The sequence below is a fragment of the Tyto alba genome, unplaced genomic scaffold (genome assembly GCF_018691265.1).
Source record: "Tyto alba isolate M040663 unplaced genomic scaffold, T.alba_DEE_v4.0 Super-Scaffold_6, whole genome shotgun sequence".
Taxonomy (NCBI): Eukaryota; Metazoa; Chordata; class Aves; order Strigiformes; family Tytonidae; genus Tyto; species Tyto alba.
The window spans coordinates 35,279,832-35,297,120 of NW_024881327.1; the positions used below are offsets into that span (position 1 = coordinate 35,279,832).

General features: G+C 37.5%; 1 protein-coding gene across 2 annotated transcripts in view; it reads right to left on the reverse strand.

Annotated features, from left to right (window-relative positions):
• STIM2 (stromal interaction molecule 2) overlaps positions 1–17,289 on the reverse strand; it is an 81,385-nt gene that overhangs the window by 13,824 nt on the left and 50,272 nt on the right. For both annotated transcript variants that reach the window (XM_032984402.2, XM_042807609.1), the window contains exons 3-8: positions 11,924–12,038; positions 3,983–4,094; positions 3,192–3,307; positions 2,024–2,201; positions 959–1,136; positions 186–353 (exon numbers count right to left, since the gene is read on the reverse strand). In XM_032984402.2, coding sequence (XP_032840293.2) covers positions 186–353; positions 959–1,136; positions 2,024–2,201; positions 3,192–3,307; positions 3,983–4,094; positions 11,924–12,038 — 867 coding nt within the window. The remainder of the gene's footprint in view (positions 1–185; positions 354–958; positions 1,137–2,023; positions 2,202–3,191; positions 3,308–3,982; positions 4,095–11,923; positions 12,039–17,289) is intronic.

Sequence of the window (17,289 nt, forward strand, 5' to 3'; positions counted from 1 at the left end):
TAAACTAGAAGTTATATACTTAACACAGATGACAAAACATTAGCAATATTGACAGGCAGCAAAACAACAACTCCGAGAAGAAAAAAATATCCAAATGCTTATCTAAATAATTTGTATTTATTATTTCATATATCTAGCAACAGATCAGAAAAGTCTTTAAGTAGCTGACAAGTAAGAGTTAGTACCTCATCTTTGGCAATTGCCAGCTGCATTTCTGCATGCTGTCTTTTGATATTGTAATACTGTACTTCAACTTCATGTGTTAACTGAAGCCACTTCTGCAAAGCTTCAGGAACAGACCAATTACTTCTCAACTCAAACTCCTTCTCAGCCTTTTTTAAAGCCATGCGAACCTAGCAATCAAGAGAAATAAAAGTGTCACCAAGAGTATCATTAGAATTGACAGCAGAAGAAAGGAAAATATAAACAGCTTTATATCCCACAGCAATATACTAAGGCTTTACAAAGCTGTGGTGTAACCCAATTGCTGTCAGGAATGCAACTCTGGCATTTCTAAAATACAGCATATGAATTTCCACATACTATATTATACTCAATTTTGTTCCCTATGATATACAGTCCCTAACTTGAAGCTTAAATATTTTTGTAAAACAGCATTTGTATTTAGAAAAATAAATCCAATCTATTGCTACTCAAAAGAATGAGACAAAGCTATGATCTCTCATCTGATAACAAGACAGGGAAAAAAGATTTTGTATATATTTTGTTCCACAAATCCAACAACATTATGATAAGCTAATATACAAAGTGTATGTCTTTCTATAGCTTCAGGATTATTTTACTAATGGCATGATTGACAGACAATCATTAAGTGCTCTTAGAATGTTTCCATTCAAATCTAGCATTAGAGCAATGCTGCTTTAAACACTCCTAAGGATGTAATAAAACCAGAACCAATTCAAAGTCAACACTAAAATTATAAATGGTTTGTAGATACCTGTACTAGCTCTTCCTCTGCGTATTTGAGCCTGCTGAGCTCACATTCAGCTCCCTCCCTCAACTCCCTCAGGCGATGAGCTTCCCGTTTTGCATCACTGATCTCATCCATCATTTTGCGCTCCAGATTTTGCTTTTCCACAGCAACATTTCTATTTTCTTCTTGTGCCTTCTCAAGCCTTCACAATTGAACAAAAAAAAACAACGAGAAAATACACAGCATATTTGTTAAAAGTTGCAGTCCTCAGGAGAAGAAAATGTGCCCAGCAACAGGGCAAGAGGCAATAGGCACAAACCAAAAGAGGTTCCGTCTGAACATCAGGAAACATTTTTTCACCATGAGGGTGATTGAGCACTGGCACAAGTTGCCCTGGGAGATGATAGAGTCTCCATCCTTGGACATATTCAGAAGCCACCTGGACACAGTCCCGGACAACCTGTTCTAGATGATGCTGAATGAGCAGATAGGGCTGGACAAGATGACCTCCAGAAGTCCCTTCCAACCTCAACCATTCTGTGATAAAGACTGTACAAGCTTCATAAATCAGCAGCAATTACATCACATCACGTGATGTTCACATCAGACAAAACATGCTTTTAGGTGAACCTTCATTAAAGGTGTAATAAGACCAAAATACAAGTGTTTATAGACAACTGAGTTACAGACGCACTAGAGAAAACTATCAACTCTCACACTGTTAAATAAGCAAGAGAAAGTAACCAGATCAGGTCTATTTCAATCCTAAAGCCTTAACAGAAAAAAGAGAAGCGTTCTCATTTCCACATAAGTATTTCAAAGTAAACTGTAATTACATAAATCTGTAGGTAAAAAAGATTGAACCTCTATTCTCTACCTTCATCCCAAAGTTCATATTACCTGCTAAATTATCTAGGAGCAATTTCTACCCAAGAACCCATCATCACTAAAAATCAAATTTTAATGCAAAAGATAAACAAAATCCAAAGGAAGCTTAACGCAAATAATTTATCACTCTAACAGATCTGTATTTATATTTAACCTCAAAAGAAAAAGACAACTAAACATGAACTTTTTTAGTTTTTATACCTTTCCTGCAAGTCAAGAAGACTTTGCTCTGCTGTTTGAAGACTTTCTAAATCCTTCATCATTTTTGTGATATGTTCTCTTGAGGTTCTGTTCTGTGTATATGCAAACCAGCAGCCTCCAAAACCAATAACTATAGAAACTGTTAATATAAAATCCTTCATCCAGTTGTGAGGGGGACCTGTGCAGAGAATAACATGATCAATAACTAGTTCATTGATACAGAAAACAGACTGCAGACTTTCTTTTCACCCCCCCCTAGCCAAAAAGGTTACAGACAAAAAAGGTTACCTGACACTAAACAGAATTCCAGCTCATTTATCTCAAACCACCTCCAACAACTATCTTTCAAATGGATTCCAGAGCATTTTCCATACAATATTAGCAACTCTTCTCTAATGCTATCTACTTAAACTATATTAAAACATGTATTAGTTTGAGGAAATCTTACTAAACTTTTATAGTACATAGCCTGTATCTTTATTTAAATGAGTCAAGAGAGAGTTCCCCAAATTACACTTTATCTGGCCAGTAAGAACTTTGGTTAAATTTAAGTTCTCTCCAGTCTGTGTCCCCTGGAATACACTATGCCGAGTTAAAAATTCATTTATACAAGATAAAGTAGATTTTAAAAGGGTAAGTAGCTAATAGCAGCACTTTTTAAAAGCAAAACCTGGATTCTCGAAGTATCATATCCAAGATTCACATACACTTCTTTGTTAGTACAACTTTTATAGTCAGTAGCATCTTTGTAAAACTGCCTTTTAAAAAGGCAATTGCATTATACATTGGATGCTAACGGAAAACACAAAGTGGTTATCCCCTCTCATTTCAGCACCCCAGCTTACACTGTCCAAGCTCATTGGGAAGTGAATGTAACATTAGCCACAAGTGTAATTTGAACAGAAACATTGAGAGGTCACTTCTTGTGACACAAAAAACAACATCCGTCTGTCAAGCAGGGATATACTAAAATTTCTACATAATCTTACACAAAGTGAACTTTTGTCCTAATCCCACCATCTTGATAACCTTTTTTAATTCATTTCCCAGTACTACAATACATGCCAAGCAGTACATCAGTACATCCACAAAATAAGTATCACTGAAAATATTCTCTGTTGAATTCTTGCAAATAAGTGGTAAGAAAAAACTCCAAAAAGCTACTAACGTGTAAGAGGTCCAAATAAAACAACATCCAAGGCTTTAAGCTGAAGCTTCTGTCTATGGCTCCGGTCAATTATTTTCAAGTGGGAGATCATGAAAGCATGTTCATTTACTGCTATCCTGTTAATGATAAGACAAAACATTACCTATTCCACAAATGATATTCAAAACCAGTCTATGGAAAAAAAATACATCAATAGCATTTCCCACAGTTATATAATTATAGTTATGCAATTAGTGTGAGAGATATAATACAAAGACAGCAGTGGTATAAAAAAAAGCATATCAACATGTTGCAAAGGAAGAACATCACATCATTTCCCTATTCTTTTCTTTCTAGAGTAAGCGTGAAATAAATCCATTTGGCATAGTTAAAGATAAGGGTATATTTGTAGACTTGTGGCACCAATCCTCTGAAATATATTTAATACTCAAATTTAGTAGTTATGCTCAAGAAAAGGAGTTCTGTAGATAGTTTTTGATGTATATCCATACAATAGACTGGAAGTTGTTCAAAAGGAAGTCTGCTACCATACAGAATTACACGATCATCAACAAAAGCTTCAACAGTAAGACATAAAACTAAGATGAAAGAAGTGGCAAAAAGCCTTTATATTTTGAAATATTTTGACAGGGAAAAAAAAATGCAGCCAGTCCTTCTAAAGTGCAAGGACACTTTTCTCGTCTTGCATTTGACCATATCTTGTTACACTTTAGGTTCACATAGTTGTTCCCACATACAGACTAAAGCAGAAACTTAGAATTATCTGAAACTAGTCCAGAAAAAACGTTCACCTGGGAAGTGTTGTTCCATTGACGTTGCTGTCTCTAAAATTCTTTTCATACTGGGGCAGTTCAACAAATTCTGACAGCCACTGAAGAGTGTCTTCTTGAGTCCAGTTATGAACTGAAAGAAAAAGTCAGTTTAATTACCTTTAATTTTTTTAAAAATCAATAGCAAGACATAGAAGACAAGCAATAGAAAAGCAGGTTACAGTGAGCAAGAGAATTTAGCCAAATATAATTACAGAAAAATTAGCATTAACATTCATCAAGGTATTTCTGGCATTTTGCCTTTTTCATTATATGCTTCTCAGAGGAAGCTTAGGCAAACTATAAACAAACAAGCATGGAACAAATAAAAACAATTCCTTATTAAAAATTCCACAGCATAATTTAGTGTTTTGTTTTCATTTAAATCAGGACAGCATCTTGTGACTTTTATCTACTTAAACTGATCTCCACATCAATCCTTTTGTCCTCACTACCCTTGCAGAACTCAACACATCACCAGGTGCTGTAGCCATTTAAGGCAAAGTATCAAGATCTTTCCCAGGATGACGGCTTAAGAACTTGTTTTCACAAGAATCTTCATAGAGACTCACGCCTATTAACCATAAAAGAGGGGCAGAGGAGAAATAAGATTGAAAGAAAATACAGAAAGACAGAAAAAAATTAACACAAAAACAATCAAATCTCTCTCAAATATGCCCAAAACAGCTGTATTACATGCAGTAACAGTCCCACTAAGAAAACATTATTTAAATATGTAGAGAATAATTAATAATTTCCCTGTATAACAACCACAGTCTGCATAACCTTTCATAGCAACAGATGCTCTAATAAAATAAGAAAATACTACCCCATAGATTTTTACACCACCGAAAAATGAAAACCAACCCACCACCATCAAAACCCGCATTTCTAGCCCTTACAAGCCAGCTGTTACAGCTTCACGCTGACAAAGTAGAAGTGAAACTGTCTGAGTATGCAGGGATCAGGTCAGGAAGGCCAAAGCACTGACAGAATTAAATCTGTCCAGGGATGTCAAGGGCAAGGAGGAAATGACAGGTACCTCATTGATAAAAGGAAGACTAAGGAAAATGCGGGCTCTCTAAGGTAATAAGTGGGAGACCTGGTTACCCATGATATGGATACGGCTGCGGTACTCAACGACTATTTTTTGCCTCAGTCTTCACCAGCAAGTGCTCCAGCCACACTGCCCAAGATGCAAAAGGCAAAGGTGGGGACTGGGAGAATGAGGAACCACCCACTGTAGGAGAAGCTCAGATTTGAAACCATCTAAGGAACCTGAAGGTGCACAAGTCCATGGGACCTGATGAGATGCATCTGCAGGTCCTGGGGGAACTGGCTGATGAAGTGGCTAAGCCACTACCCATCATATCTGAGAAATGTCACAGCAGTCTGATGAACTGGACTTGAAAAAGGGAAACATAACCCCCATTTTTAAAAAGGGAATAAAAGAAGACCCAGGGAAGTACAGGCCAGTCAGTCTCAGATCTGTGTCCAGCAAGATCATGGAATGAATCCTCCTGGAAACTAAGCTAGGGCACATGGAAAATAAGGAGTTGAATTGTGACAGTCAACATGCCTTCAGTAAGGGCAAATCACGCCTGACAAATTTGGTGGCCCTCTGTCACTGTGTTACAGCGTCGTTGGATAAGGGAAAAACAACTGCCATCATCCACCTGGACTTCTACAAAGCATTTGACACTGTCCCACACGACAACCTTGTCTCTAAATTGGAGAGACATGGATTTTCACTCGGTGTATGAGAAATTGACTGAATGGCCACACTCAAAGTGTTGCAGTCAACAGCTCAATGTCCAAGTGGAAAGCAGTGATGAGTGGCCTTCCTCAGGAGTCAGTACTGGGATCAGGGCTGTTTAACATCTTTGTTGGCAATGTGGACAGTGGGACTGAACAAGTTCACCGATGCCACCAAGCTGTGTGATACAGTCAACACGTTGGAGGGAAGGAATGCCATCCAGAGGGACCTTAACAGGCTTGAGAGTTGGGCCCATGCAAACCTCATGAAATTCGAAAGGCCAAGTACAAGGTCCTGCACCTGGGTCAAGGCAAACCCAAGCAAAATACAGGCTGTGCAATGAGTGGCTTGGGAGCAGCCCTGTAGCGAAAGACTTGGGGGTATTAGTGGATGGAAAACCAACAATGAGCCAGCAATGTGTGCTCACATCCCAGAAAGTCAATTGTATCCCAGGCTGCATCAAGAGAAGTGTGGCCAGCAGGTTGAAGGAGGTGACTCTCCCCCTCTACTCCACTTTTGAGAGACCCAACCTGGTCTTCAGCTCTGGGATCCCTAGCTTAAGACAGACAAGGGCCTGCTCAGGTGGGTCCAGAGGAGGGCCATGAAGATGATCCCCTACAAGGACAGGCTGAGAGAGTTGGGGTTGTTCAGCCTAGAGAAAAGAATGCTCTGGGAAGCCTTCCAATACTTAGAAGTGGCCTACAGGAAAGATGGGGAGGGACCCATTATCAGGGAGTGCAGTGATAGGATGAGGGGTAACAGTTTTAAACTGGAAGAGGGTAGATTTAGATTAGATATAATGGAGAAATTATTTAGTGAGGGCAGTGAGACACTAGAAGAGGTTGCCCAGAGAACCTGTGGATGTCCTCTCCCTGGAAGTGTTCAGGGCAAGGTCAGAAAGGGCTTTGAGCAACTTGAGGTGTCCCTGCCCACAGAAAGGGGGTTAGAAGTAGATGATCTCTAAAGTCCCTTCCAACCCAGACCATTCTGTGATGATTTAAATTGTACTCTCCACTATGAAGTCTGCAAAAGCTTGTCTGCATATGAAAGAAATAAGGCAACAGCCTCCTTCTATACAGATATATCTTTGCATGAAGAACCTTATTTTATTTTAAACATTTCTCTACCTAAAACCACTTGCTTGTGACAGATGCGATTTCTTTAGAACCCTTATCACAAGGACACATTCTCAGTGTTCAATTTTGACAACGATCCTTTAGAAAGAGCTGCTGAAAGTTTGACAGGTAAGCTGCAGGCAATGGAAATTTTTACGAGTTCAAATTCATATTTCAGTTTGCACTGAAACCTAAATGAGGACTTCTAAATCTCTTGTCTACACTAGAGTAGCTGAAAAATAAGGTTCAACATTTCAGTTTTACCATTCAGGATAATCAGAGACATAACACATTTCACAGACCCACTTACAGCTTTAAAAAATAAACTTGCAGCACAAAGCACTTGTATTCCTCTGTACGAATGGCTACACCTCCTTCCCAGCACGATGTCCCATTTCTTCCTCTGCTTTTGAGCTACAAACTGTTTTCCAGTATTGATCTTGCAGCAGACTCAGTTTTGTCATATTACTCTAAGCTTTCATGCAAAATGTCTGGACTCTCTTTGTAAACAGATCATTTTCACATTACAAAGATTCTTAACCATTTTGTAAGTGATCAAATTTATAAGTCACTCTAAGTATCTCAAAAGGGTGGTAAGATCATCCAGAAAAATATCACCTTATCTGCATCCTGGAAATATGTTTATAAACTGATCTAAAGCAAAAGCATTGTTTTGATGTGACACAGGAAAAAAATCACCTCAAATAGCTACTACACACTACAGACTTGATTTATCACTGACAGTATGGAACATGCAATTTCAGAAGCCTCACAATTCACTGAGGTTATAAAATTGAGAGGGAGGAAAAAAAAAAAAGAAGAAAAAAGAATGTAAAGAAATTTTACCTCTACTGCTGAAAGTATTTTGTAGTCACAAATTAATGTGTAAATTTGTACTTACTTATAATTCAGTAGTAATTTTAAACATATTATCATAAGAAATGAGGTACATATTGAAGTTGTTTACAGTAGAGCCAATCACATCTGTTCCACTGCTTAGACTGGTGTGACATTTCCTTCATGGAGTTTCAAAGAAATTTCCCCAAACAAACCAGTTATATTTAGGGAAAAATACTTTGCTATCTGTCACTGTATCAGATACTTCCATTAGTACAGAAACTGCAAAAAGAAGCAACCAGTCTATCCCAAACTAGAATTGGAACTTGTGCTTTCTGTATTCTTCTTACAATGTTACCTGTTTACATAAAAGTTAGAATCAATTATCTTTTGGTACATGTTGTGTGCTTTTAAAAGGCCACTCGACATTTAAGCAAAGCATAATCCATACATACAGTCAACTCCAATTCTGGTATTTCGCAATCTGAATCTCTGTCCATGCACATATTTCTTGGCATATTTAAATTTATTACGTAAACTAATTCTGCATTAGCAGAATTCCAGTGTCAGTGCCCACAAATACCCAATTTTTTCAGGTGGAACAAGCCCTAAACTACCCTGTCCTCCCTTTCTTACAGCATCAGAACCCTTGGAGGTTGATTTATATCAATGAAAACGTTCAGAATATTTCTTTTTGTTGATATCTTCTATATGGTATATATTGGTAAGAAGTACTGACTGACTTGTCTTCAATAAGACCTTATGACCAACATATATGTATATTCTACACCAGCATGCAGTACTGAAGAGCAAACTGGACTTTCTTCAGCAGAAGCAGTTACAGCCTACTGAAACATGACAGAAGACAAGTGATATACACCAGGTGTACTGAAAGGCAAGCAGGCCTGCTGAAATTTATCTCAATCAGCATTGCCAATTAGAATGTGCCAGCTCCTACTAATTAACTGAGGTTGTAACTTTTCCTTATTTTAATCACCCAAAAAGAATACAGTCCTTCAGAAAGTGGAGTAGCAACTGACAATTACTATAGTGTTAAATACACATAGCATTAAAGAGTAAATCACAACATCCTTCCCTCTCACACCTGTTTTCACAAACAGGCATCTTGAGGGAGAGGATGTGAGCAATATGCCTTGGGCAGGCAGGTGTAGAAGCCACAGTGTTTACACCCTCATGCAGCACTCAGTCTATAGATTTGCATATGCTGTTCTATTTCAGATCACAAATCTGGGTTGATATGAAAGTTGATCCTTACTAACCCACGTTAATGGATGATTAGAAGATCGGGCTATATATAATTTTTTCATGTTAAATTTATCATGTAGCACAGTGTTTCAGGGCTGGGAGGTGTGAGGTAAAACATTACAGTGTCAGCCTCAGTACTCCTATAGGCTTCCTACTCCTTTCAGAAATCAAATTACATTCTGTAAGAGTATTTCATGGCAAGGAGTGAATGACAGCCATATATTAGGCTTAAAGTTGAGAACAGGCTGACCGGGCAACATAGAAGAACACAAGACTTTTCTGTATCAAGCAAACACAAAGATTCAAAAGTTAGTTTTGTTTTAGCAGGACCTTCAGCATCAACATCAGCATGAAATACGCTGCCACCCATGGGCTTTTAAATAGTAAGACAAAGCAAAAAAGAAGAGTGACCTTAACTATTTTTTCAACAGTTTAACATTACATCTCGTTTCCTCTCATGCAGAAGGGCCAGCATGCCACACTGTACTGCTTCTGCCTGGAACAGCACCCAGCATTATGTTACTCATCCTTAGCTAAACCTTCCTTGCATGCATTTCCAATCTCTGGATTTTTAAAACCTGACAAAGCAAAAGATTAAGAAAATGCAAGGCGACTATAACATATTTGCAGTGTGCAGTTTAGTCCCAGTTGCTGCAAGAATACTTGTGCAACATTACCTCAGAACACAACAGGTGATCACACACACATAAAGCCACTTTTTATCTTTTTCCCCTATTAAGGTACCAGACTTTAGGTCACCTTCTACTTTCCACAGAGAAGGAAAAAAGAATTAAAATAAAAAAAAAAAAATATACACACAAGGCAGGAGAGAAGCCTTTGTAGAAAAAATACTGAAGATGCACCTTTGATTTTAATCCAACAGTAGCTACTAAACTTGGTATTTTAGAATAGCTGAAAGGCTCTGTATATGTATAAATACATCATAGTTAGAAAAAAAGGAGATAGTCAAAGCAAATACCATACAACAAGCATATGCTGGCATTTACATTTGAACAGACATACACAATAACAGAAGTCAGAGGACTTGAAAGCACAGAAAACACTTTCCAAAACAGCTATGCCAGACATTCCTCTGAACAGAGCTCTCCCTGTAGAATTACATTATGAAATTAAAAAAATTAAATGGTCACAAAAACCATAAGCAACATCAACTAAACTAAATTAAGTGGCAGTCTTGTTTTGTACTAAAGGACTCGATGAAACTGTGTGGCAATACAGCAACAATACACTAGATGCTGATTTAAGCTATGGTAAGATTCCTTCCATGCAGGTAAAAGCTACAGCAGCCTTGAAATTCCTTTAATTTGCATCAGTACAGACTATGCCTTAAGGATTCTGCAGCAGGTGGGGATGACAAAAGCCTGCCCAGTGCCAGAAACGTTAAAAAACAATATTCTGAAGCTGCCTTTATTAAGCAATTTTTAGGGCTTTGAATGGAGCGTATCCTCAGGGTTCCATTCACTGTGTAAGATCCTTCTCAAGCAATTAAAAAATAACCTCTGCTTTTCTTAATCAATCAGAATCTTACTTTCTTCCCTCAAATCTTATCTGTCTCATCACCAATATCTTAAACAGATGGCAACTTCAAGCTATTTGGCAATTACTTAATACAAACACCCACATAACGCATGCTTTACGGGAAGAAATGGGCAATTCTACTCAGCATAAACTAAGCAGCAACATATCCAAAAGATGTTTCTGCATAAGCACTATTGGGCACAGTCAAAGGCACTATTTAGAGCTTGTAATTCTCGCACAGATATCTGAACAGACTACTTAACGAAGTTTCAAATTACTGATACCATCATTTACACTACTTTCCACCCTCTTGTTTAATGCTGCCAAATTGCATTAAACTGGTACTATAAACTAGCAGCACGTAAGAAACAAAAATTAAAATTTCTAAAACATTTTGAAAGGAAAAACAGTATTTTCCATGTTACCTAATATTAACTGAAAGTAATTTATTATCTGAGGGGCTTTGTGCTTTGTAACTTCCAGACCACTGTTAACACTGGTTGGGAGTCTCAATCTAAGGGCCTCCCTGTGGTGCAACTTCAGTTTCCTCAACAGGATGCACAGTAAAGCCATTATAAAGCAGACACAATAAGACCAAACAGTCCTCTTGAAATCTTTTAAGTCTTATTCACACTGCTCACTACATTCAAGAAACCTGGAACAAAGATATACACAATAGACAAATTAGATACTTCTGATATCACTATGACCTAAATTTTTGAAGAGTTACTCAAGTTAGACAAACAATTGTAGAGATAATTTTATCTGATAATTTAGTTGCAATACTTTCATTGGACAACATCTTTAGTGAGTAAGTATTTACAGAATATTTGAAGAGATTCAAACCTAGACGTTGCTGGTTGAAATGTAGATATTTACTACACAGCAAGCACTTAATGTATTACCTCAGGCTGCACTTACATGACTTCCTGCATTAGCAGAATGAATCAATGGCATGTTCCTAGTTTCATTTGTCTTTTGTTCCTACCTTTAGCTGTTTGACTAACATCAACTTTCAGATCTCTGTATGCTCACTATTAGCAATACACCATCTGAATGGTGTGGAGAGAAACAAAGTACCTTTAGCTGTTTGACTAACACCAACTTTCAGATCTCTGTATGCTCACTATTAGCAATACACCATCTGAATGGTGTGGAGAGAAACAAAGTTAAGTATTTTTCTCCTATCAACTCAAACATTCTGGACTTTTCAAGGAAATCAACACTAGCTGGACTGAATGAGTTTTTAGTCAGGTTTACATACAGCTATAAATTACAGTACCAAAACAGATTAATGAAGATACTTTAAGAGGTCATCCATTTACTACTCTAGACTACTTGGTGGAAGAATTGTTGAATTATGTCTATTTCAATAAACACCATCATTTTTAGCTGTTCTCCTTTACCTACCTTCAGATGTTTTCCAGCGCTTCCACAGATCCTCAATGGTGATGTGTTTGTCTTCTCTGTGCAGATGACTATGTTTATTAGAGGCATCCTTGTATTGCATATCTTCCCTTAGAAACTGAAGAAAAGGAAAAACACTGTCTTAAATGCAAAAATAATGATTTCTAAACAGAAACTACAAGGAAATCAGGCAGAGGAGAATCTTCACTATCTCTTCCTCAGACAAGCAGCACACAATTCTTGTAAGTTGACTACATCAAAGACTCAGAAAGCAAGCTAAACACTCTTGCAGGATTTGATTTTCACAATGATTAAATCCTAGAAAAATTTAAGGTGCAGGTGCTAGTATACCAGATTTAATAACATTACCATGCCTTAGATTTACAGTAATTACAGGAATGCACCACGCAAGTCATACTGTGTACTTCTCTATTCTGAAGATATTTAACGAATTTTACCTACTTGAAGATGAGACCATGTAAGGTTTGAAAATGTGCCAGTCCTTTATGGATGAGTAATACCTGACTCTTGCTATACCAGTTAAATGTAACTGCTTGAGGGATGAGAGAAAGGTGTTGACTAAGTATTACTAAATTTTTTTGATTAAACAACAAAAGTTTAACTTCTATTTCATCAAATTAAAAAAAAACAGAAGTTGTCTTAGGGCCAAATTTCTTGATAATCATTCCTCAGTGGTTACACTCCAAATACAGAAGCATTACATAAGGCTGCCTCATTCTCAGTAGTTAATAGGAAGCCTATGTCAAAATACTACACCTTGCCCTTTAGTAAATATTATAAAAAGGAAGATCCTGCAATCATGTCATACACAGCAGTGAGGCAGCAGTATTTCACAAGTCACCACAAATGGGTTCTCCAAATACATACAAGAAAAAATGCATGGAACTGTAAAACCCAGTTTATTTTTATTATACACAGGCCTGAAGAAGTTGGAATACTGGTTAGTAAACTACCTCCCATTAATAGTGGAAACCTTCCATATATATACCAGTCCCTAAAAGCACAGCATGAGCAGTCTCCGTGGGTGGAGACCTCAGTATTAGAACCAGAAAACGAACGTAAGAGCCAAGTAATCTTCGCAGTAGATCGCTTGTTTTCTTCAGTTCCTGAAGGATAAAGTTGCTCAAACAGAACCGGCTACAGATAGTCATGACCACTCACTCAAAAAAACAGCTTTTTATGTGGATGGTCATGTGTCATCACCACTTCAAGCAGGCGTGACGAAGAATGCTAAGTTAACAACAGACTGCAGAAGACCCCACTTAAAATTTAGTCCTGGTAATTACTTATCTGCAGTGCTTCCCAAATAGAACCCATTCCTAACAAATCTAGAAATTATGTCATTCACGAAACTGCAGGAAAGACTGAAAAGTAGCCAATGTTAAAACGTAGTATTAACTCTTAATAAAAAAAGTGTGTGATAGCAGAAACATGCAAGACAAAGCTAACACTTATTAATTGCCCCTTATTCTTACCAGGAAGTAAGGGAATCTAAAAACATGGGAAGGGATTCAAGTTTCTCCCCTGCTAGACTTGGGTTAAAGTACTAGTTACATTCCCTATGCCAATCATAAAGACATATATGTCTTCTGGTTCCAAACACAAATTGGATGTAAACCCTCTCTTGTTCGTTTACCACTTCAAAACTTTTTTTGATTGTCAGACATTAGCTTTCTAAAACTTTTTGATTCCTAAAATAGTTCCATTTAGCCCAGAAAAATTGCATAAGCATTTTTAACTCCTTTTTCCTATGTAAATTAGAAAGGCATGAATATATATATACAAACACACACACGTGCTTATACATGCGAAATACAGGAGAAATTTATGAAATGTGAGAACTGAAAATAGCAGCCTACTGGGGCAGAGGCACTTACAGAACTTCTGAAATACCATGAACCAGCAACTGTAAAAAGGTGCAAAAAGGACAGAAAAGGACTGATTGCTGTACTATATGCAAATGTAAAAATATCTGCTGTAAAACCTCTGTTGCATATTCCACAGTCCAAATGTGAACTCTGAGTACTTCCTAAACTGGCACAACTACCATGAAGCTGGGAATTTCCACAGCTAACATGCCACATGCAATTGAAGGCAGATTATCTTATTTGTTCCCACTCCATGTTTATTAAAGGATAAATTGAAGAAAAGGAACAACAGTAAGGAAAGACTTCTTATTCACTAACGTCTCTAAGCCTTTCCAGATTAAAGTACAGTCTCACAGCTGGAAGAGCAGGAAAGAACTGATGTTTGTCTGCCTCACCTTTTCCCTTCAGATTGCAAGTATCCATTATCAACTACCATCCTCAACATGTCTTTTGGGAACTTGTGAAAAATGTAGTAAAAAGACAGTGAAAAATATAATATAGATCCCTCCTTGTGAAAACTATCTCCCTTCATACGGGGGTTAAGGTACATGTTAACACTCACTCTTCAGCAACTGGTGAGATAGCCTTGGAGACTTCAAGTGTCAGGTGTAGACATTTGTTTTAAAAACAAACATCAACAGCCAATCAAGTTTCTGAAGAACAGAATGGAATATATGCTGTATGTAAAGGTTTCAGCATATTTTTTATCTCCTTGGCTAAAATTCATATCTCGGATCGGTTTTGTTTGTAGCTCGCTTTTCTCTTTACTGTTTTATTTTTATCTTTACTGTTAGTTGTCAGCAAAGGCTGTAAAATACTTTAGGATGAGAACGTCTGAACAGATACAGGTGTTGTCAAAGAAAACTTGCATTGCTGTTAACAATACTACATACAGGATTGGGAATAAAGAGAAGGAAGATGACAACTGATAAACAGAACAGTTTCAAGGTGTTACATCTCACCCCAAAGCACGCTAAGAAAGCGTTCTGATTTTAAAAATGGGATGGACATAGGTTACCTTAGCTCCCAGATAAGCAATGCAAGCAATAGCTTACAGAAAACTTGCAGTATTTCGTGTCGTTCTGCCACGAAGCCCGCAGAGGGAGCAAGAGTTAACGTATGAATTCATGTTCTCAACACAGTGCTGGGACACGACCGCTCTGCTAACAAGTTGAGGGGAAAAAATTAAAAGCCTGGTTTCAAATTTCATCACAAATACAGAAAACAAATCCAAGTTCAAAGCACCAGATTTCCAGGAGAAGCAGATGACAGTGGAAAAGATCTGACTTCTACTGGGAGACTGTTTATAGAGTATTTGGCAAAGTCCCTTTTTTAAAAAGGTGCTATCAACGCACAAATGTATAAGCAGTTTGCATTCAGAAATCAGTACGCAGTTATTCCTCAGGGGGAGAGATTATGCATTTATGAGAATTTCTTCAAGGAAAGAGCCCCTCTTCTGTTCAATACTACCCATATTGCTCCCAGACACTGTGAGAATAACCATGACAACTTCCCCAACAAGGTTCTCTAACACTGGATGATCACAATGGCAAAGTTAGTGTGCGTAGCTAGAAAGAGGCCATCATGTTTCAAAGAATGAATGCATTTACCAATGAAAAGATACATGACATCAAACACCTGTCTTTTGTTTGAAAGAGCTTTGTTTCAAAACTAGCCTAACATGGAAGTTCTCCTTTAAGAAAAGGAATTGTGTCCTAAATTGAAGAAAGCCATAAAAACAGAACAACTCCGGTAAAAAGCGAGGATTTTTCTGTTCCTTGTCATGGCAGCTAATCTCTCTTCTGTTGCCCTGGTCATTAAGTATACAAAGAAAAGGTTAGAAAAATAACTCTAAATAGGGAGGTTAAAAGAATAAGCTCTAACGAAAAAACATCTAAGGATTATCTTAGCCAACATAATTACTCAAGAGGGAGAAGGCCTTTTAAGACTACAAAATTGAAACCAAGAAAGCAGCAGCTAAGTTACCTAAAATCTCTGTGTGAAACAAAAACAAAAATCATTTGTCAAAGTAGTTACTTCAAAAACAAGTAGAGAGTAAAATAACACCACACCTAGAATTGAAACCAGAGTTTTGATCCCAAAAGCGTCATAATGACTGTGCCTCTGCAAAGATTCACATCCCAAACCCCAAGTTTCAGCAGTGTAATAGGTGGAGAGGAAATTTTCGACTCCCTGAATGGGACAGGACTTGCAGGGCCCTGGAAAAGTTGCAAGGACAGGTACACAGGTACACCACAACCTTCCTCCTTAAAAAAAGCCTTTAGTACCATAACATTCATCAAAATCCAGTCAATTCACAACCAAAACCTAACCTGAAGCAAGAACCACGGGGGGGGGGGGGGGGGGGGGGGGGGGAAGAAAAACACAACCACAAAAAACAAACCCACACAACTACCCTTCCAAAGGAAGAAAAAAGACACACCAAAATCTAATACTGATTTGACAGAGAGAACACTTACAAACTGAAGCTACCTGTAACAATACAAAAAGTTAAAATATGGAAGTTGCAAGAGGTGGTTGCTCCTTGAAGAGCAAATGAACAATTGCATACTTTTGCAAATGCTAGTGAAAAAGTAAAATTAACCACACTCACTAACTGCAGAAGGAAGTACTCATATGCTATGTTTGTATTTTGTTCTGGGTGAAGGCTCAAGTTTATGATTTCAGTTTCACCAACTTAAAACAGACCTTCTAACTGACAAGTTTACTTTAAGAGCAATTAGTAACAACATCCAGCTAAGCATTTCTGTCCTCCTTGAGTATCTATTCCTTAAAATAGTATTCCCTTCAGTTTAATTCCTTCAAAAGAAAACCTGCAAAAGATACAACCTCAGTTTTCCTATAATCCTACCCTCAGATACAGCTAGTTTCTGTTGGACAGCCTTTTAGTACATTCTTTCCTGTCTACTGCTACCAGATTCACTGGAACTATTGCAGTGTCACACAGACTAAGTCATGATGGTAAGTATGCTTTTAAAAGACTTCATATTGTGACTCAGGTATGACAGCATTCACAACTGCCTACCCTACCGAAACAGATTCTAAAAATGTACACAGTAAAATAAGAAAATGTATTTAAGCATAATAAAAACATTACTAGAAGAACATAGGACAAAACTGTGAAAGTATATCTTAAGTAATCTACAAATTCTATTAAAAAAAAAAAAGATTATAGCAGCTGAAAATAAAATTGTAGATATTCTACTGCAAAGTAAACTTTGAAATCTCTTCAAAACCAAGTTAGAATTTCCAAGGGTGCATTTCATTGTGGCAAGACTAAATGCCTGCAGTGCTACATAAACAGGTGCAGACAGCTACATATTAGCTTAAGTACCTCCAAGGAGGCAAAGCATGAGGTAGGTCTGATCCAAATCACGTTGGAACAGGTTTCTATGCAACCATACCCATGATAACATGCTGCCTCTCTACAGGACTTCTTTGCACAGGCACAGCCCTAGA